This window comes from Corvus hawaiiensis, chromosome 10 (assembly GCF_020740725.1).
Source record: "Corvus hawaiiensis isolate bCorHaw1 chromosome 10, bCorHaw1.pri.cur, whole genome shotgun sequence".
Classification (NCBI taxonomy): Eukaryota; Metazoa; Chordata; class Aves; order Passeriformes; family Corvidae; genus Corvus; species Corvus hawaiiensis.
The window spans coordinates 3490799-3506487 of NC_063222.1; the positions used below are offsets into that span (position 1 = coordinate 3490799).

At 51.7% G+C, this 15689-nt stretch overlaps 3 protein-coding genes across 4 annotated transcripts in view; 2 read left to right on the forward strand and 1 right to left on the reverse strand.

Moving 5' to 3' along the window:
- Positions 1-11705, forward strand: part of MAP3K13 (mitogen-activated protein kinase kinase kinase 13) — a 73160-nt gene extending 61455 nt beyond the window's left edge. Inside the window, 8 exon segments of the mRNA XM_048314920.1 lie at positions 278-387; positions 1531-1647; positions 2141-2278; positions 3287-3395; positions 3397-4008; positions 5149-5219; positions 7038-7335; positions 7987-11705. Coding sequence (XP_048170877.1) covers positions 278-387; positions 1531-1647; positions 2141-2278; positions 3287-3395; positions 3397-4008; positions 5149-5219; positions 7038-7335; positions 7987-8088 — 1557 coding nt within the window. The 3' untranslated portion in view covers positions 8089-11705.
- Positions 11706-11903: 198 nt separating this feature from the next.
- Positions 11904-15689, forward strand: part of CEP63 (centrosomal protein 63) — a 43906-nt gene continuing 40120 nt past the window's right edge. The window contains exon 1 of the mRNA XM_048314923.1: positions 11904-11957. The gene's annotated coding sequence lies outside the window, so the exon portion shown is untranslated. The remainder of the gene's footprint in view (positions 11958-15689) is intronic.
- On the reverse strand, positions 12083-15594 carry TMEM41A (transmembrane protein 41A). 2 transcript variants are annotated; one of them, XM_048314934.1, is made up of 5 exons: positions 15419-15594; positions 15164-15317; positions 14211-14372; positions 13556-13694; positions 12083-13017 (listed from the first exon to the last, which is right to left on the reverse strand). In XM_048314934.1, the coding sequence occupies exons 1-5, from the start codon at positions 15514-15516 to the stop codon at positions 12728-12730; spliced, it is 843 nt and encodes a 280-aa protein (XP_048170891.1). In that variant the 5' UTR covers positions 15517-15594; the 3' UTR covers positions 12083-12727. The 2 variants fall into 2 exon arrangements, with proteins under 2 accessions (XP_048170891.1, XP_048170892.1); XM_048314935.1 differs by having other exon boundaries at positions 12645-13049; positions 15419-15592.

A 15689-nucleotide genomic window follows, 5' to 3' on the forward strand; every position in this document is an offset into this window, starting at 1 on the left:
GAAAGAACTCTAGGAATTAAAAAAATATTTCTTAGAAAATGCAGATAATGTTTTAAATTCTCTATTTGGAGCACAATATTGTAAATACCATTTGAAAATGCTGGCACTAAATGTGCTGCAGTGTTGTTACCCAAAATAATTCAGCTAACAAAAGTACATTCTCAAGCCAAAGCTGTAATTTTCTGCAGACACAAAGAACATTGCCCAAGAGTTTTTCTGTGGTGCACCTACAGATCCCAACTCTTTGTAAATAGCTGAAAGTGAATTGCTTTCCTAGGCTGAATGGAGAGAAGAAGTGAAGAAACATTTTGAGAAAATTAAAAGTGAAGGAACTTGTATCCACCGGCTGGATGAAGAATTGATTCGCCGTCGAAGAGAAGAGCTGAGGTCTGTTCACAGTCTTTTGTGTTACTGTTTGCTTTTCTCATCCAGCCTCCCCTTCCCTCAGCTTGTCCTCACAGGGCCTCCTGCTCCAACCCCTGACTCTTTTTATTCTCCTCTTGTACTGAGGTTCCCAAAACAGGACCCAGTATTCCTGGTGGTATAAATTTGGGCAGCCTAAATTCCTTGTGAACCCAGAAACTGAAATTCCCATGGGCATGGCCTGGGCCATGAGCAGTGCTTGGCTGATGGGAAGCTGGAGAGAAGCAGTGGGAACTGTCCCTGCTCTTGGGCAGTCTCAACAGTTTGCTCCAGACAAGGTAGCAAAGGCGTGTGTGTTTCCCAGGGAATATTTCTGCCTGAGATTTGGTGTTTGTGGTGACAGCACTGAAGCAGATACATCCATCTCAGTGGGAAATCCATCCTGAGGTTGGCTGTGAGCATTTTCTGCCCTGATACTTTCTTTGGGTTAGTTATTCCAGAGAAGTGAACATACTTCATATGAACAGCCCCACTAAAATGCATTTTGAACATTAGACCAACTTAAAAATGAAAGCGGAAGGTTTATTTAAAGAAGGGAAAGTGTTTCCTCCTGTGATAAAAATTTGCAAATACAGTTGACAGAGAAACATAAAACTCATAAGAAGCAGTTCTGTGTCAAACCTGAGGAGCCAAAGGGGCCCTTGGCCAGGCAATTTGATGCAGTTCAGTGTTCCCTGTCCCCAGGGAGCTTTGGGTGGTCACATCTTGTAGCTGTACTGGGGCTGTGGGGACACCCTGCTGGTAATGAAATACAGACACATGACATCTTTCCTGTTTCTGTAGAGGAGAGGTTTAGCCCCTTCTCCATGCAAACAGGATGATCAGGGCTTGGCCAGAGGGCTCCTGGGTTCCTGTGAGGCATTTGCAGCTCTTCTAGGGAGAAGTATTGCCACCCTTTCAAGGCTGTTAAACACTTTCTAAACCATACCATGATTTATTCCTGTGTCAGGCTCTTAATCATCATTCACTGTTAGCTGTGTCTGGGGTTCAGTGCAGTACATCTGGCAAATTTGACTTTTGAAAGGCCTTTTCCTAAAGCACCTGTACTTATCCTCATTCTCTTGGTCCGTGGAAGTCAGACTGGAATAAAGCCCTTTCTGCTTTCAGACATGCATTAGATATCCGTGAGCACTACGAGAGGAAGCTGGAGCGAGCCAATAACCTGTACATGGAGCTCAGTGCTATCATGCTGCAGCTGGAGGTGCGGGAGAAGGAGCTCATCAAGTACGTGTGTGGGAATGGCGTGGTGCACGTGGCAGTCTGCACACAGCAGAGCAGAAACCGCTTCATTTCTGAACTGGACGGTGGCACGTGTAGATTTAGTGTCCCCTGACAAACTCCAAAGGCTGGGGAATTGCTGGCCAGCAGGGAGAGAGCCCTGTGAAATGAATTCCTGCAGACCACTGTCAGTGCTTACTGACTGGGAGAAAGGCACCTTCCCATTTGGTGCTGGCATCCTTTGGCCCGTGAGTGGAGGGAACGGCAGTGCTGCTTCTGGACCGTGTGCTAGGGCCCTGTCCCTGCTGCCTGCAGAAGGAGTTTAGAAGTGTCTGTGTCCTTTCCCAGCAGAGCAGGTTGTGTTGCAGCCAGCCGTGGCTGGGAATCAGGCACGCAGCACGGTCCCTGCGGAGCCAGTTCCTGCCCAGCTGGAGTGGCAGGTGGGGAGAGAGACAAGTGATGTGGTTTTCATTTGTTTTTTCTTTCCCTGATGTTTCAGGAGGGAACAAGCAGTGGAAAAGAAATACCCTGGGACTTACAAACGCCACCCGGTCAGACCAATAATCCACCCCAATACAGTGGAGAAGTTGATGAAGAGGAAAGGGGTCTCCCATAAACCAGGCAGCCAGACCAAACGGTGAGAAGTAACAACCCAGTCCTGTGCCAGAGCCGGAGACAATTTTAGTCTGATCCCCACTGGGATGAGCAGGCAGTTCCTTCCCTTTGAGCCTGATGAAATGCAGGGTGGGACAAAGGGGTGTTCATACTTGGGCCTCGTCTGATCCTCAGAAGCATAATTGTTTAATTATCTTAAGGTGAAAGGGATGAATCCTGCCATCCCTCCTGCCTGGCAGCTCTCTGGAGCCACAGAATCACAGGATATGTTAGTTGAGTGAATGAATTGTTGGTCTGTGTGATTTTTGAGCAGATGATGGTGCTTGGACAGGAGGTATCTCTTGTGTTTTCTCAAATTCCTAGCTGTCCAAGTAGCTAGATCATCCCTGACTTGGATGGGAATAAGCAGGGCGAGGAATTGTGGAAATCAGCCAGACCTCAGGAAGGATGGATTCATTGTTGAGGAATTAATTTGGGATTTGAGATTTGGGAATTCATGCTGTCCTTTCAGTTATTTCTCTTCTGCATGACTTTTAGATAGGGAAATTATTTTTTTCTAGAGGAGTTGTCTTAGTCTTTACTTTTTTGGGGATTTCCAGGAGTTAGTCCTGATTACCAGTGAATAACCACTTCTGAATTAATATCCCCACACGGCTTTGAGATAAGCAGCCTGATCACCACCACTGTACACACACAGAGTGAGAGCCATGCTCTACCCCAAGGTCCTGGGAGGGAGCTATTTTGGGAGAGAACATCAAAATCAGAGCGGAAAAGGAGAGCGTGTGACAACTCCTGGAGAAAACAGCAAGAAGGGAGCATAGAGCAGGGTGGGCTGAGTGGAAAGGACGTTGAGTGGAGAGAATCTCAGGGACCAAAATGCAAGAGTCAAGCAGCTGAAGGGCAGGGCAGCCTGTAGATTTTAGGAATCAGAGTGTGCTTTTGACTCCAGCTGCCTCTTCATCCTGGCTCTGGGCCGGTGTCACTTCTTTGTCTGTGGCTTGACGTGTGCCTTCCTCTCCCTGTCTCCCAGGCCAGATCTACTGAAGTCGGAGGGCATTCCCAGCACAGAAGCAGCATCCAATGGCTCCCCAGTCTCAGGAAGTCCCAAGATGTCAACCCTGAGTGGCAAAAGCCGGTACCCGCAGCAAGCCCCGGCACCGCCGGGGGAACAGCAAAGGCAGCTACAATGAATTTGCAGGGATCTTGAAAAACCAGCCAGCGCCAGACGATGCCCCCCCGCCTGCCCCTCCCCACGTCCCCGGAGCGCCACAGCAGCCCGGCCACGGTGCCCACGGGCAGCACTCGCGGCTGCACGCCCACGGGCAGGACATCGCCACCTGCGCCAACAACCTGCGCTACTTCGGGCCCGCGGCCGCGCTGCGCAGCCCCCTCAGCAACCACGCCCAGCGCCGCATGTCCGGCTCCAGCCCCGACCTCATCTCCACCGCCATGGAGGCCGACTGCCGCCGCGGCCTGGACAGCAAGGACGGCACGGCCGAGCGCTGGCAGTGCTGCCAGGCAGATCCCTACGACCCCTGCCTGCAGTGCAGGGACGAGGACAGTGGCCAGGCACAGATGGCGTCCGTTGAACCGGGGGGGAGCCGCCCCCAGTCGCCGGCGGCCGCGTCCCTCTACGAGAGCGCGCAGTTCATGGAGAAGCTGGAGGAGCAGGGCACGGCGGCGTCCGCCCTGGGCACTCCCCAGCACTTGGCTTCCTCAGGGCTGCCCTGCAAAGCAAGATCCCTCCAAAAGGTGAGGACAGAGCACTGGGGTTTGAAGATGTGGTTTTGGTAGGGCCTGGTTCTCTTACGTGCAGTTTTGCCAATTTTAGTTGGAGTTGCAACTTGTTCTACTGAATTTTTGATGTTGAAACAGTCTCAAAATGCTTTCAAGCCTTTCTCCAAAGGAAGGGATAAATGCATTCTTTAAATTGTTCTGTAATATCACGTGAGAGTTTCTTTGGGAATCTGTGCTGCTGCTGTGTCTCAGAGCAAGGATTCAACATTTGCCATGGTCTTGGGGACATCCCTTTTGCTGCACCTGACAGAAATTGTCCCCCTGCACTGAAAGTCGTAGTTCTTCCTGTATTTTGTGAAGATTTTGCAAGAGTAAAAAAGAGGTTATGGCACAGTTGTACAGAAACAGCTCTTTGTTCCTCCTGCTTCCATCCAGGTGAGAGAAGAAGCAGTCTGAGTTCAAAGAGCAGGAAAACTGGGCCTGGCTGGAAAAGTCAAGGAAAATAGCATAACTACCAGAGTGTGGGTTGGCCCCAGCAGGAAGGGAGTGGGACCTTGTAAGACAAGGGGATGGCATGAAATAAAGACTGAAACTGAATGAGGGGATGACAGGTTGGATAGGATAGGAGGAGGCTGTAAAAACCCAGCAGTGTGGGGGTAGATTTGGGTGGGAGAAGGAGAATAAAAGGCTCTGTGCTCACTGAGGTATGAAACAAATCCCAAGTTCTCCTAGTTGGTGAAACCCATTGGCAAAGGCTGTGCCATCCTCCATCCTGCTCTATTGATGGGCTGCAGCAGAAGAGGGTAAAGCCAAGAGCGCCAAATCAGCTCAATAATTTATGTGGGTTTCCATGTGATACTAATTACTTGATTTGCTTCAGTGAGAGTCTGGAACGTTCTGTGCTCCTTGCCTGCTAAAATACTCCAGTGTATTTCTCAGGCAGTCACTCCAGATTCAGGAATGGCGCCCTTGAGGCTGCCTGAAACAACCTCCTGGTAAGATGACGTCTGAGTCAGTGTTCCTGACACACAGGCTGTTTTCTGGTCTGGATTCTTGCAACCTGTTGGCACAGTGACTTTGTCCTGGAGGACCAAGGGTCAGCCATGTTTGAACTTCCCCAAACGTGACACCCTTTTTGTCCTTGTTTTCTGCCAGAGTGGGGACGAGTCATCAGAAGAGGAGGAGGGCGAAGTCGACAGTGAAGTGGAGTTTCCTCGCAGACAAAGGTAAAAGGTGAATTCACTCTAATCTCTCTTTGGTGGGACAAAACTGAGGAGGACAAGTCTCACAGCAGCTGCACACCAGCACCGAAACTGGGGAAGGTGCTGGCAAAAGAACAGAATCCCATTCACTGTGTCCCATCCACCCTCAGCTGATCCCTCACTGTTCCAGCCCATCCTGAGATGTTCTCTCTGGCCCAGCTTTCCTGCTGCAGCCTGTTTGCACCACAGCTTGATCACACTTGATAATGTTATTCTGCCTCTATAAATGAGCTGCTGCATCTGTTTCACGAGGATCACACTTAGTGGATGTGGGAACCCTTTGTGGGGCTCTTCCCAGTGTTGTTTATTAATTGTTGCTGCAGTGGGGAGGACTCCAGCCCAGCACCTTCATAGCTGAATTCAGATAAGATTGCAGAGCTAAATGACAACAGCAGATCAAATGTGATGGTGTTGCCTGTAAAATAAGACTTCGGGAAGTGTTCCTACATAAGCCTGGGGAACAGCAGGATTTACAGTCCTATGCTCAGGAAAGACATCATGGACTTGGTGCTGTAGCTTTATGAAAGCAGCTGCTTGAAGTGCAGGAGTGATCCAGTAGGCAGACAGGTTAAAGGTTTGATTCAAAGGAGCAAAGAAGAAAATAAAAGCTTGTCTGCTGTTGTGTGCATCCACAGCACACCTGAAGCTTAAATCCTAATACCCCCTTCATTGCCCCAGCTCAAAGACCATGGTAAAGTTTGGAAAGGTACTGAGAAGTGTGACAAGAGTGGTTAGGGATGGTTTCCATAGAAGAGGAGAACAAATCCATGTGAAATGTTTCTCTAGCAGGAGGAGAGGCAACACCGGAGGTGCATGAAATTGTAATTTACGTGGAGAAAATAGACAAGGAATGATTCTTCACATTCATGGTAGGGGCAGCCAGTGAAGCAAACAGGGCTTTAAAATGAAGAAAAGGAAGCGCTTTTTCCATCCAGAACATTTTCAAATGTGGAGCTCATTGTCAAGGTGTGCTGTGGAAATCAGAGCATGAAGAGCCGTAAGTGCAGAATTTCTGGAGTATGGATCCCTCAGTGACTGTTAGCATTGTCACTGGGTTTGAGCTTCCACTCAGAGGTCAGATGTGCTGAGTGGTACAAACCAGGAAGAGATGCCAGGAGAAAGCAGGCTCTGTCTGCGTGCCCTGGTCTCATACTTGTCTCAGATGATTCCTTCCTGCCTGGGGTTGAAGGCAGAATGCTGGGCTGGATGAGTTATGTGACTCATACAGCTCCTGTGTGATGTTGTTTCCTCTGTGATTTACTAACTTGGAAGATTAGGAGGACAAACTGCCTGTTCCATGTGGTGCCCATTTGTGGGTCTCCTGGCATGGTCCCTCAACTGATGTGTTGCCCCACTGCTGTTGAATCCTGGCACAAGGCCACTTCCACGGTCCTCAAACTGTGAGCTTATTTCTTGAGTGGACGCTCCTAAATCCTGCCTGGCTTTTGGGATGGCTGCCAGGTGATGCAGGTATTCCCAGGTGAGTTAGCTTAAACTGCACAGTACAGCCTTGCCTTCCTTTAGGAAAATGCACTGTCAAAGAAAAATCTGCTCCAGGGTAGATCAGCTAATATGGACATAGCAGACAGGACCAAATAAGAACAGATGAATTTAAAGATGCAAGTCTTGAACTAAATCACTCAGAAGAGGTAGAAATCTGTACCTGCAGGATGTGGAAGGCACTCCCCAAGGCCTGGTGTAGCAGAGCAGTGAACACAGCACCCAGGAAGTTCCTGTGAGTGTGATCCAAAGTGAGCACTGAACTTCTCTCCCTGTTTGCAGACCCCACCGCTGCATCAGCAGCTGCCAGTCCTACTCGACCTTCAGCTCCGAGAACTTCTCCGTGTCGGATGGAGAGGAGGGGAACACAAGCGACCACTCGAACAGCCCGGATGAGCTGGCCACCAAGCTGGAGGATGAGCTGGCTGAGAAGCTGGAGGACATGTTGTCCCAGACTCCAGAGATCCCCATTGAAATCTCCACGCAGTCAGATGGGCTTTCTGACAAAGAGTGTGCTGTGCGGAGGGTCAAGACTCAGATGTCTCTGGGCAAACTTTGTGCAGATGAACACAGCTGTGAGGTGAGTTGGTTATCCCCTCATCCTTCCACTCAGTGGAAAAAAACTACATAAATGTTATGGAAAGGAATCCAAGGGCCAGAAAGTTGGAACACTGCCTAGGAAATGCTGTGGTAGGTGTACTACGGCAAAGCAACTGCTGCAATGCCCAATCTTCCTCCTGCTTGGCAGAAGAGTGGGTGGGGGAAAAGTAGCACAAACAAAGCTGAACATAATGTGCTGGTCAAGATGAGTGTGATTTTGGGAGGCCGTCAGATCTGCAGTTGCATTAAGTGGGATAAAAATAGATAATGAAATGGAGCGGATATAAGCTGCCTCAGACATATCCATTGGCAGCCTTGCTGACAAAGCTGGAATGACTTTCTTCCTTTTGCTGCCTTTCAAGTGTTTGGGAGGGGAAGGGCAGAGCCTGCTGCACCATCTCCTCCTAACGCTGCGTTTGGGAGTGCTCTGACCAGGCATTTCTGTGCTGGCCCCTCTCTGAGGGGAGACAAGTGACCTTTGGTGGGGCAGCCGTGTGCTGTGCCCTCTCCTGTGTGTGCCACTCTCCTCCTCTGGTGACCTTTGCCTGGCTGCTGTGACAGACTGGGATGTGTGGGTGATGTGCTGTACGGGAATGGTGCTCAAGTCTCCCCCTTTCCTTTTGTCTTGCAGAACCCACCACAGTTTGGAGAATCAGACTGTGACTCTTCTGAAGGGGAGTGTTCTGATGCCACAGTCAGGACCAATAAGCCCTGCAGCTCTGCTACTTGGTAATACAGATCTCCCCCAAAGCTTCCTGGTACTGGCATTTTGATTTCCCTGAGATTCCACTTCATTCCCCTTCATCACACTTTACAGGAAGAGAAGATGCTTCTCCTTCCCACCCCAGGAGTGATTTGCAATAACCCGAATCTCTGGAAAATGTCCAAATGAAATTAATTCTCTTTGAGCATTTCAATCAAGAATGGCAGGGATGTATTTTATTGAATAATCTAGTTACTGTAACATGGATATTTATTTTTTTGACATTTTAACACTTTTTACTGTAAAGAGTGGATTGTATTTATAGACACACAGACTTGTTGCAAAAAAAAAAAAAAACGTTCAGAAAGCAAGCACACTATGGAGAAACATCCTGGGAGTCCTGCCTGGACAGCTTTGTGTACAGACACGGGGGATTCTCTTGCTGCTTGCACAGGGGACCAGGCCTCGTGGCCCTGAAGATTGGAGAACAGATCAAGAGAACTAAACCACTCAGTCTTATCAAATGAGGAAAAGCAGAAAAAGACCTGACTGTAGGGTCACCTGTGAACAAAGTGTTTTCAGTATAACCAGCTGGGTCATTTTTAATCAGAAGGTGGACATGTTCCTGGAGAAAACTGGTACCGAGGTGCTAACATCCAGGGTCTTCTGAGTCGATACATCCCCAGGAATGTAATGGTGGGTTTTATTTTAAGGGTTTTTAGTTTCTTTTTTAATCAGCATTTTGTTGTGAGATCCTGCAAATGTATTCTAACCTCGTCCTCTCGAGAATTGGTATCAGAGCACTTCTTACCACCGTCCTTGCTTCACTCTGGGAGTGTCAACCTCCAGCTGAGCAGGGAAACCTCTCTCAGATGCAGTGTGCCATTTCCCAGTTTACTTCCTCCTCTTACCTCCTGTCTGTTTCAGTCAGTCAAAGAAATCAATCAACTCAGTGTTGGCCAAGCAAGGACTTGCAAAGTGTGGAAAGCACATTCCGCAGAGCCCGAGCACTTCTGGGGAGGACACTGGAGACGCCTGGACTGGACTGGGAGAAGCAGCCTCTCACCTACAGCAGCATCGAGAACCAGCAGAGAGCTGTGTGTTGAGGGGGAAGACTGGGAATCACTGGCCTGGCTAGGAGCATCAGCCCTGCTCTGTCTCCTTATTCACTGTACATTCTTGGAAGCATTAGCAGCTGCCTGCCCTTCGTGGCAGGCCTTGTGCAGGGAATCTTGACATGGCCGTGGCACGGCTGTGTCTCGGGCGTGCCCCAAGGCCTCTGTTTCTCCTCCAAGCTGAAACTCTGCAGGTGCAAGTGAGGATAGTACTGGTATGTGACAGGCCGAGGCATTGGCAGATGAGAAAAATTTGTTTTCTGATAGAACTCATAGTGCCTTCCCTTCAAACACTACTCTTCTAAAATAATATTGAAAGAGAACAAAATGATAGAGCACGTTCCCCCCCTTCCTTAGTTGATGTCCCCCTGCAAGAGCCCTCCCTCTGCCCTTCCCAGTGCGCTGGCTGGCATGGCCAGCCAGAGGTGAACGGCAGGAATGGACCATGGACAGGTACTTCTGTTGCTTTATTTGTTTACATTTTATGTTAAAATATTGGTTTGAACTTAACTGTGGTAATTTATAGCCTCATGGCAAAGTGAAGGAAAATGTCTTACTTATACAGAGAGCAGTATTGTATGAGTTAAATTATCCCATATTTTTAAATTTTTGTAGCTGGACTACAGACAGATCTTAAGTTATAATGTTATTTTATTATTTATTATCATTTCTGTAGATCAGAAGGTTGGCTTCACCGCTAGCACAATTGTAATCTCTGTGTGTGATGTTACCTTCTCCCTGCTCGCCGGAGGGGTGGGAGCAGAGCTGGGCTCCGTGGCTGTCAGGAGTTGCTGCCTCTCGTGATTTCCAGGGGTGCTGTTACCCCAGGGCAGAGAACAGAGAGGGGGCTGCAGTCAGGTTCCTCGTGGGCAGAGCTGCAGTTTGCTCACGTTGCTGGTGGTCGGCAGCCGCTGAACTGGTGGGAATGTGGGAAGGGTGGTCAGGGATTGAGTGGCTTTTGAATTGATCACAAAGTGAATAACTGTGACAAGATTCCCTGGCCAGAGCATCCAAAAGGACACCAGGGAGGAGGGCAGCTGCCCCGGGCAGTGGGTCCATGTGGTGGATCACCTGGGCAGGACCAAACAGACTCCTGGAGAGGGAGTGACCTGCTCACCCTGCTCTGGGCGGAGGCAGAATCCCGTGAGGAGTGAAGCTCTTTCCTGGCTCCTTTCCTCTCTCTTCCCACCCCTCGTTTCTCCTCCCCAGTGTTCTTTGTCTCTCGGCCAGTGGCAGGAGGAGCTGGCAGGGCCAGAGAAGGCTTTGCTGTTGTGGGGTGAGAGGGGTTTGGTGGTGCAGGTGGTTACTCAGGAGACTCGAGGCCGAGGTGTGGGAGTTTAGCAGTGGAGAACTGTGTGCATGTAACACATTGTGGTGTAAAGAGAGGTGGAGAGCTGCCATCAGGTGTCCCCAGCAGAGGATGCCAAGCCCTGTGCCCCTGGGGAGGCTCTGCTCAGACCTGGCAGGCTCTGGGAGACCCATGGGCAGCACTGGTATCCTTGGGCAGTCCCACAAACAGCCCCGGAGCAGAGCTGCCTCCAGCTCAGGCCTGTCACTGTCCCCAGGGCCTCCAGCCTGTGGTGATGCAGTCCCTGACAAACAGATTCCAGAGGGGTTTGGGTACCTGCAGTCTCTGCATAGGCTCCACCATGGGATGAAGCTCCACTGGGCTCGCAGAGCTTTGGTGTGTGTGATTTTGGGACCCTTCTGGGCCAGCTGTCCTGGGTGTGTGCTGATCCCTCCCCATCCTTGCCTGGGGACATGCTGGCCCATTCTGCAGCCTGGGCAAGCAGAGCTGCTCCCTCCAGGCTGCCACATTTAGCTCTATTCTCCTCACACCCCCGGGTCACTGCACTGTTAGTCCAGCATTGCTGCTCCCACCCGCTGCCCCCGACGCTGCATCCCTCTGGGAATGCCACTAGGGCAGCCCCAGTGGAGGTGTCACCCCAGCCTCCCCTGCACACACGTCCCACAGCCTTGCTGTGTGCAGGCAGAGCTGGCTCAGCACCCCCACATTCCTGGGATGGTTGCTGTCAGTTCTGGGGGGGTTATGTAGGACTTTCCTTAGTGACACCTCCCTGGGATTGCACAGACACAGTCCCCACGTCGCTGTATGGGCACCTCTGCTGCGGTTCCTCGCACTTCCGCTCCTGGCAGGGTCTGGGGTTGAGAGGTGTAAGTGGGCCTGCTTACTCCTTGTAGTAACACTGCGTTCCAGGGCTGGAGTAAACTTTGTGGGTTCCCTTTCCAGCATCCTGAGTACCCTGATCCAGTTCTCGTGGCTGCTGACAGCTCCTGAACACTAGCCTAGATTTTCTCCCAGAGCTGAATGTTGCCCTCCCCGCTGTCGTGTTAAGTACCCATTTCATCTTGGCCCTGTCCAGTAGTGTTCATCCCCTCCTCTCTGCTCTGTGGATTCCTGAGACAAACTTGATTTTTTTTTTTTTTTTGTATTGACCAGTGTACAGTGATGGAAACAAGAATGACTATCAAAGCAAACAATGCATGGAATAAAAAGCCAGTGTACTTCAATGCTGCAGGCTGGTCTGGTGATCTGGGAACGGGTTCTCATGGACTTTGGTATGATGTCATGAAGCCTTGCTCTGGGGTCTCACGTCTGCCCCCTTCCATACCACGAAGGTTACTTTATCCTCTAAGTGGATCTCCTCATGGAGAGCAAATACCAAAACCCCAAGAGCAGAGTATCATCCCTGGGGAAGGAGGGTGCTGAGGCCCTGGCACAGGGTGCCCAGAGAAGCTGTGGCTGCCCCTGGATCCCTGGCAGTGTCCAAGACCAGGCTGGATGGGGCTTGGAGCAGCCTGGGCTAGTGGAAGGTGTCCCTGCCCCTGAGAGGGACAGGATGGGCTTTAGGATCCCTTCCAACCCAAACCATTCTGGGATTCTGTGCTCTCATAGACAGAGCCCACCTCTTTATTTGGAATCCTCCTAGTTATACAGGAGCAAATGTTTCAAGGTGCTTTTCAAGGACAAATCTCTGCCAGTCAGGCACATCCATTCCCGTCTTTTTTCCCTTTAATCTTTATGGGGAGTAGCAGCCACTGGCAGACCAGAGAAGCAATCTCAAGTATTCTGACATGACTGATTCAGGCAGCTCAAATCCTGAGCATTGTGCTGCAGGGTGTGCTGGTTTAACATGGGAATCAAAGAAGAATCTTCTACAGCTGCACCCTGGAACACCATTATTTTCTCGCGTTGGTGCTTGTACAGCTGCACTGGAGCACAGGGCTCATCATTTTAGGCCAAAAATGCTAAATCTGTCTGGAGTTGGAGGGAGCAGGGCCTGCCTACTGCCGCCAGGGCTGCGCTTGGCCAGTGTTCCACAGCTGCGTTCTGGTCTGCCTTTCTCACAGGATGCCCATACTCCTCCTTTGATTCCCCACAGCCTCAGGCACAGGAGACTGATTTAAATGAAACAGGCAAATTAACTGAGTGTTCACAAAGCCCCTGTATCCCTCTCTCCGTGCAGACACATGCACAGGTAAACATTCATTAAAAATAAGAACTGACGCCTCCTCTGACATGAGAAGGATGATTAAAAATTGCCACTGTCCTTGGTGGCACAGAGCATGCAGAATATAACCCCTGGGAACAGAGTCCTGCAGCTTTCACCCCAAAACTGGGGCACCTGAGCCATCACAAGCTCTTTTTGCCATTGAGTGTCTGAACTTGCTTGTCCCCATTCAGCTTCAGATGTTTCTTGCTGTATTTCTTGATGAGGGTCCCTGGAATCAGCGCTGCCACAGCCATGGCCAGCAGCTTGAGCAGTGTGTCCCAGGAGAAGATGGCATCCAGAGAGGTGATTTGGGACAGGATGGCCCCTGTCTGCACACAGATGAAATTATATGGTGTAAGGCCTGAAGGAATCAGAGCAGAAAAAAGCTGTTAGTACCCCCCTAGGGAAAATGAGCTCAAATATGCCCAAGGCCAGACACAGAAATCCCAGAACTGTTAGGGTTGGAAGGACCTCTAGGGATCATCCAGTCCAACCTCCCTTGCTAAGGCAGGGTTACCCAGAGCAGGTGACACAGGAATGTCTCCAGAGAAGGACACTCCATGCCCTGCCTGGGCAGCTGCTCCAGTCCTCTGCCACCCTCCATGGAAAATTCTTCCTCATGTTGAGGTGGAACTCAGTGTTTTCATTTACAGCCATTACACAGACACAGGGGTCTGTGCTTGTAGCAGAAAGAACCAGGTGTAAAGCAAAATTTGCAGCACTTGGGACACCTGTTTACAGAATGCTCAAGGGCAGCACAGAGGAAACAGACCAAGGGTCAGAGTCCCAGCTCTGCCCTCCCTGGCTCAGTGATACCAAGAGCAGCAGTGTCACACTGTCCCCTCAGGCTGTGTCCCCAGGCCTTACCAATGAGGACGGAGAGGAAGAATTGGGATATGGGGATGTTTAAAATGGGAGCTGAGAGGTTCAGAAACCAGTTTGGTGTCATGGGGAACAGCCTCAGGAACAACAAGAAGAAAAATAAGCAGCTCCTGTTCTCTTCTACCTGCCAAAAGAAACGTTCCACATTATTCCTGCTCCTCAGACAGCAGTAACATTCAAATGGCCACGATACTGGAGTGAATTTAGGTTTTATTCTAACATGCCACTGCATAACATCAGTTCAGAGCTGATGGAAAGCAGCAGTATTATGTATGTATGGGAGCCTAATGGTGAGCCAGCCCTCTTCAAAGAAGGGATGGAAATGAGACCTCACCTGAACCAGAGATCAGGAAGTCAAGAGCAGGACCACCTCCAGCATACAACACAGCATGGATGGAGGCAGTTGTGGAGCACAGGGGCTTCCCAAACACTCCTTTATTTCATGTCTGCTTTTCCTTAGGATCTGGGATTTTCCTGGCAGCCTCTTTGCCAACAGGCTTGGTCCAAGAGAGCAGCCTGCTCCTAGACTGTGCCCTCAGCAGGCCTCATGCATCCCCTGCACACACTCATTTTCACTGTCACCCCAAGAGCAGCCTGGCCCAGGGCCACCCCGGATGTCAGCAGAACTGCCAGTTCTTACCTTCCCTTGCAGCAGAGCCACCTTCTCAGGGAAGAAGTGGACGATAAGCTGCTTGCCAAAGGCTGCAGAGAGCAGGTAGCAGAGGGTGGCTCCCACAGACGTGAGCACCGAGCACAGCACCAACCCCATCCATGGCCCGAAGAGCGCTCCAGCCAGGACATTCTGTGGGGACAATGTGGAGTGAGGCCTGGGGGACACAATGTGTCACAGAACCACAGAATTGTCAGGGTTGGAAAGGACCTCTGGAGATTATGCAGTCCAAATCCCCTGCCAAGGGAGGGTCACCCAGAGCAGGTGACACAGGAACAAGTGGGTTTGGGATGTCTCCAGAGAAGGAGACTCTGCGCCCTTCCTGGGCAGCTGTTCCAGTGCTCTGCCACCCTCCATGGAAAGAAATTCTTCCTCATATTGAGGTGAAACTTCTTGTGTTTTAGTTTATGGCCATTGCTCCTTGTCCTGTTGCTGGGCGCCACTGAACAGAGTCTGGCACCATCTTCTGATACCCCTTGGAGATATTTATATGCATTAGTGAGATCCCCTCTCAGTCTTCTCCACTAACCAGGCCCAGCTCCCAGTCTCTCCTCATCAGAGAGATGCTCCAGCTGTATGTCTTTGTGGCCTCTACTGGACCCTCTCCTCCTCACCTCTCTTGTCCTGAGGAGCCCAGAACTGGAGCTGGCACTCCAGCTGTGCCTCACCAGCAGAGGGGCAGGATCACTCCCTGACCTGCTGGCAACGCTCTTCCCAGTGCACTCCAGGATCCCACTGACCCTCCCGGCCTCATTATCCACCAACGCTCCCCGATCCTTCCCAGCAGAGCTGCTCTCCAGCAGGTCAGCCCCGACCCGTACTGGCACTGAGGGTTACTCCTGCCCAGCTGGGAGACCGCTCGGGTCCCTCCGGCTCCTCCTGCCCGATCCGTGAGTGCCCTGGCCCTCGCCGCGCTCCCGTACCAGGAGGCTGGAGCCGGGGATGGCGAAGCTCTGCTTGTACAGGTACGCGCCGCAGAACAGGGCCAGCGCCGCGCCCCGGTGCTGCCGCTCGTAGTCCCGCAGCGCCTCGGCCAGATCCCGCAGCTCTTCCAGGTCCGCCGGGAAGCGCAGTGCCCTGCGGGGAGGAGAGACACGCGGGCAGCCCCGGGGGAAGAGAGGGACACGCGGGCAGCCCCCGGGGGACAGACGGACACAGCCCCGGCCCCCCACACCCACCTGCGCGTCTGCCCCGCGCTCAGCCGCACCGACAGCAGCCACAGCGCGGCCGTGGCGGCCGCAAAGACGAGCAGGAGCCCGGCCGGGCGCCGCCACATCCCGGGTCGGGGCCGCCGTTCCGCCGCCGGACCGACCCGAGCGAACGCGGCCCCTCCCGGCCCGGCCCTGCCGCCCTCAGCGCCCCGAGCCGGGCGCGCACGCGCGAGGCGGGGCCCCCGTGAGGGCCGCGGTGGCGGGCGCGGCGCGGGCGGAGCTGTGGGGACTGGGTGGG

Excerpts from the sequence above, each read along its gene's own strand:
- TMEM41A (XM_048314934.1), bottom strand. The coding sequence starts at position 15,516 with ATGTGGCGGCGCCCGGCCGGGCTCCTGCTCGTCTTTGCGGCCGCCACG. Across the intron at positions 15,318-15,418 it reads AGCGCGGGGCAGACGCGCAG|GGCACTGCGCTTCCCGGCGG; the intron begins GTGGGTGTGGGG and ends TCCTCCCCGCAG. Across the intron at positions 13,695-14,210 it reads TGGCTCTGCTGCAAGGGAAG|GTAGAAGAGAACAGGAGCTG; the intron begins GTAAGAACTGGC and ends TTCTTTTGGCAG.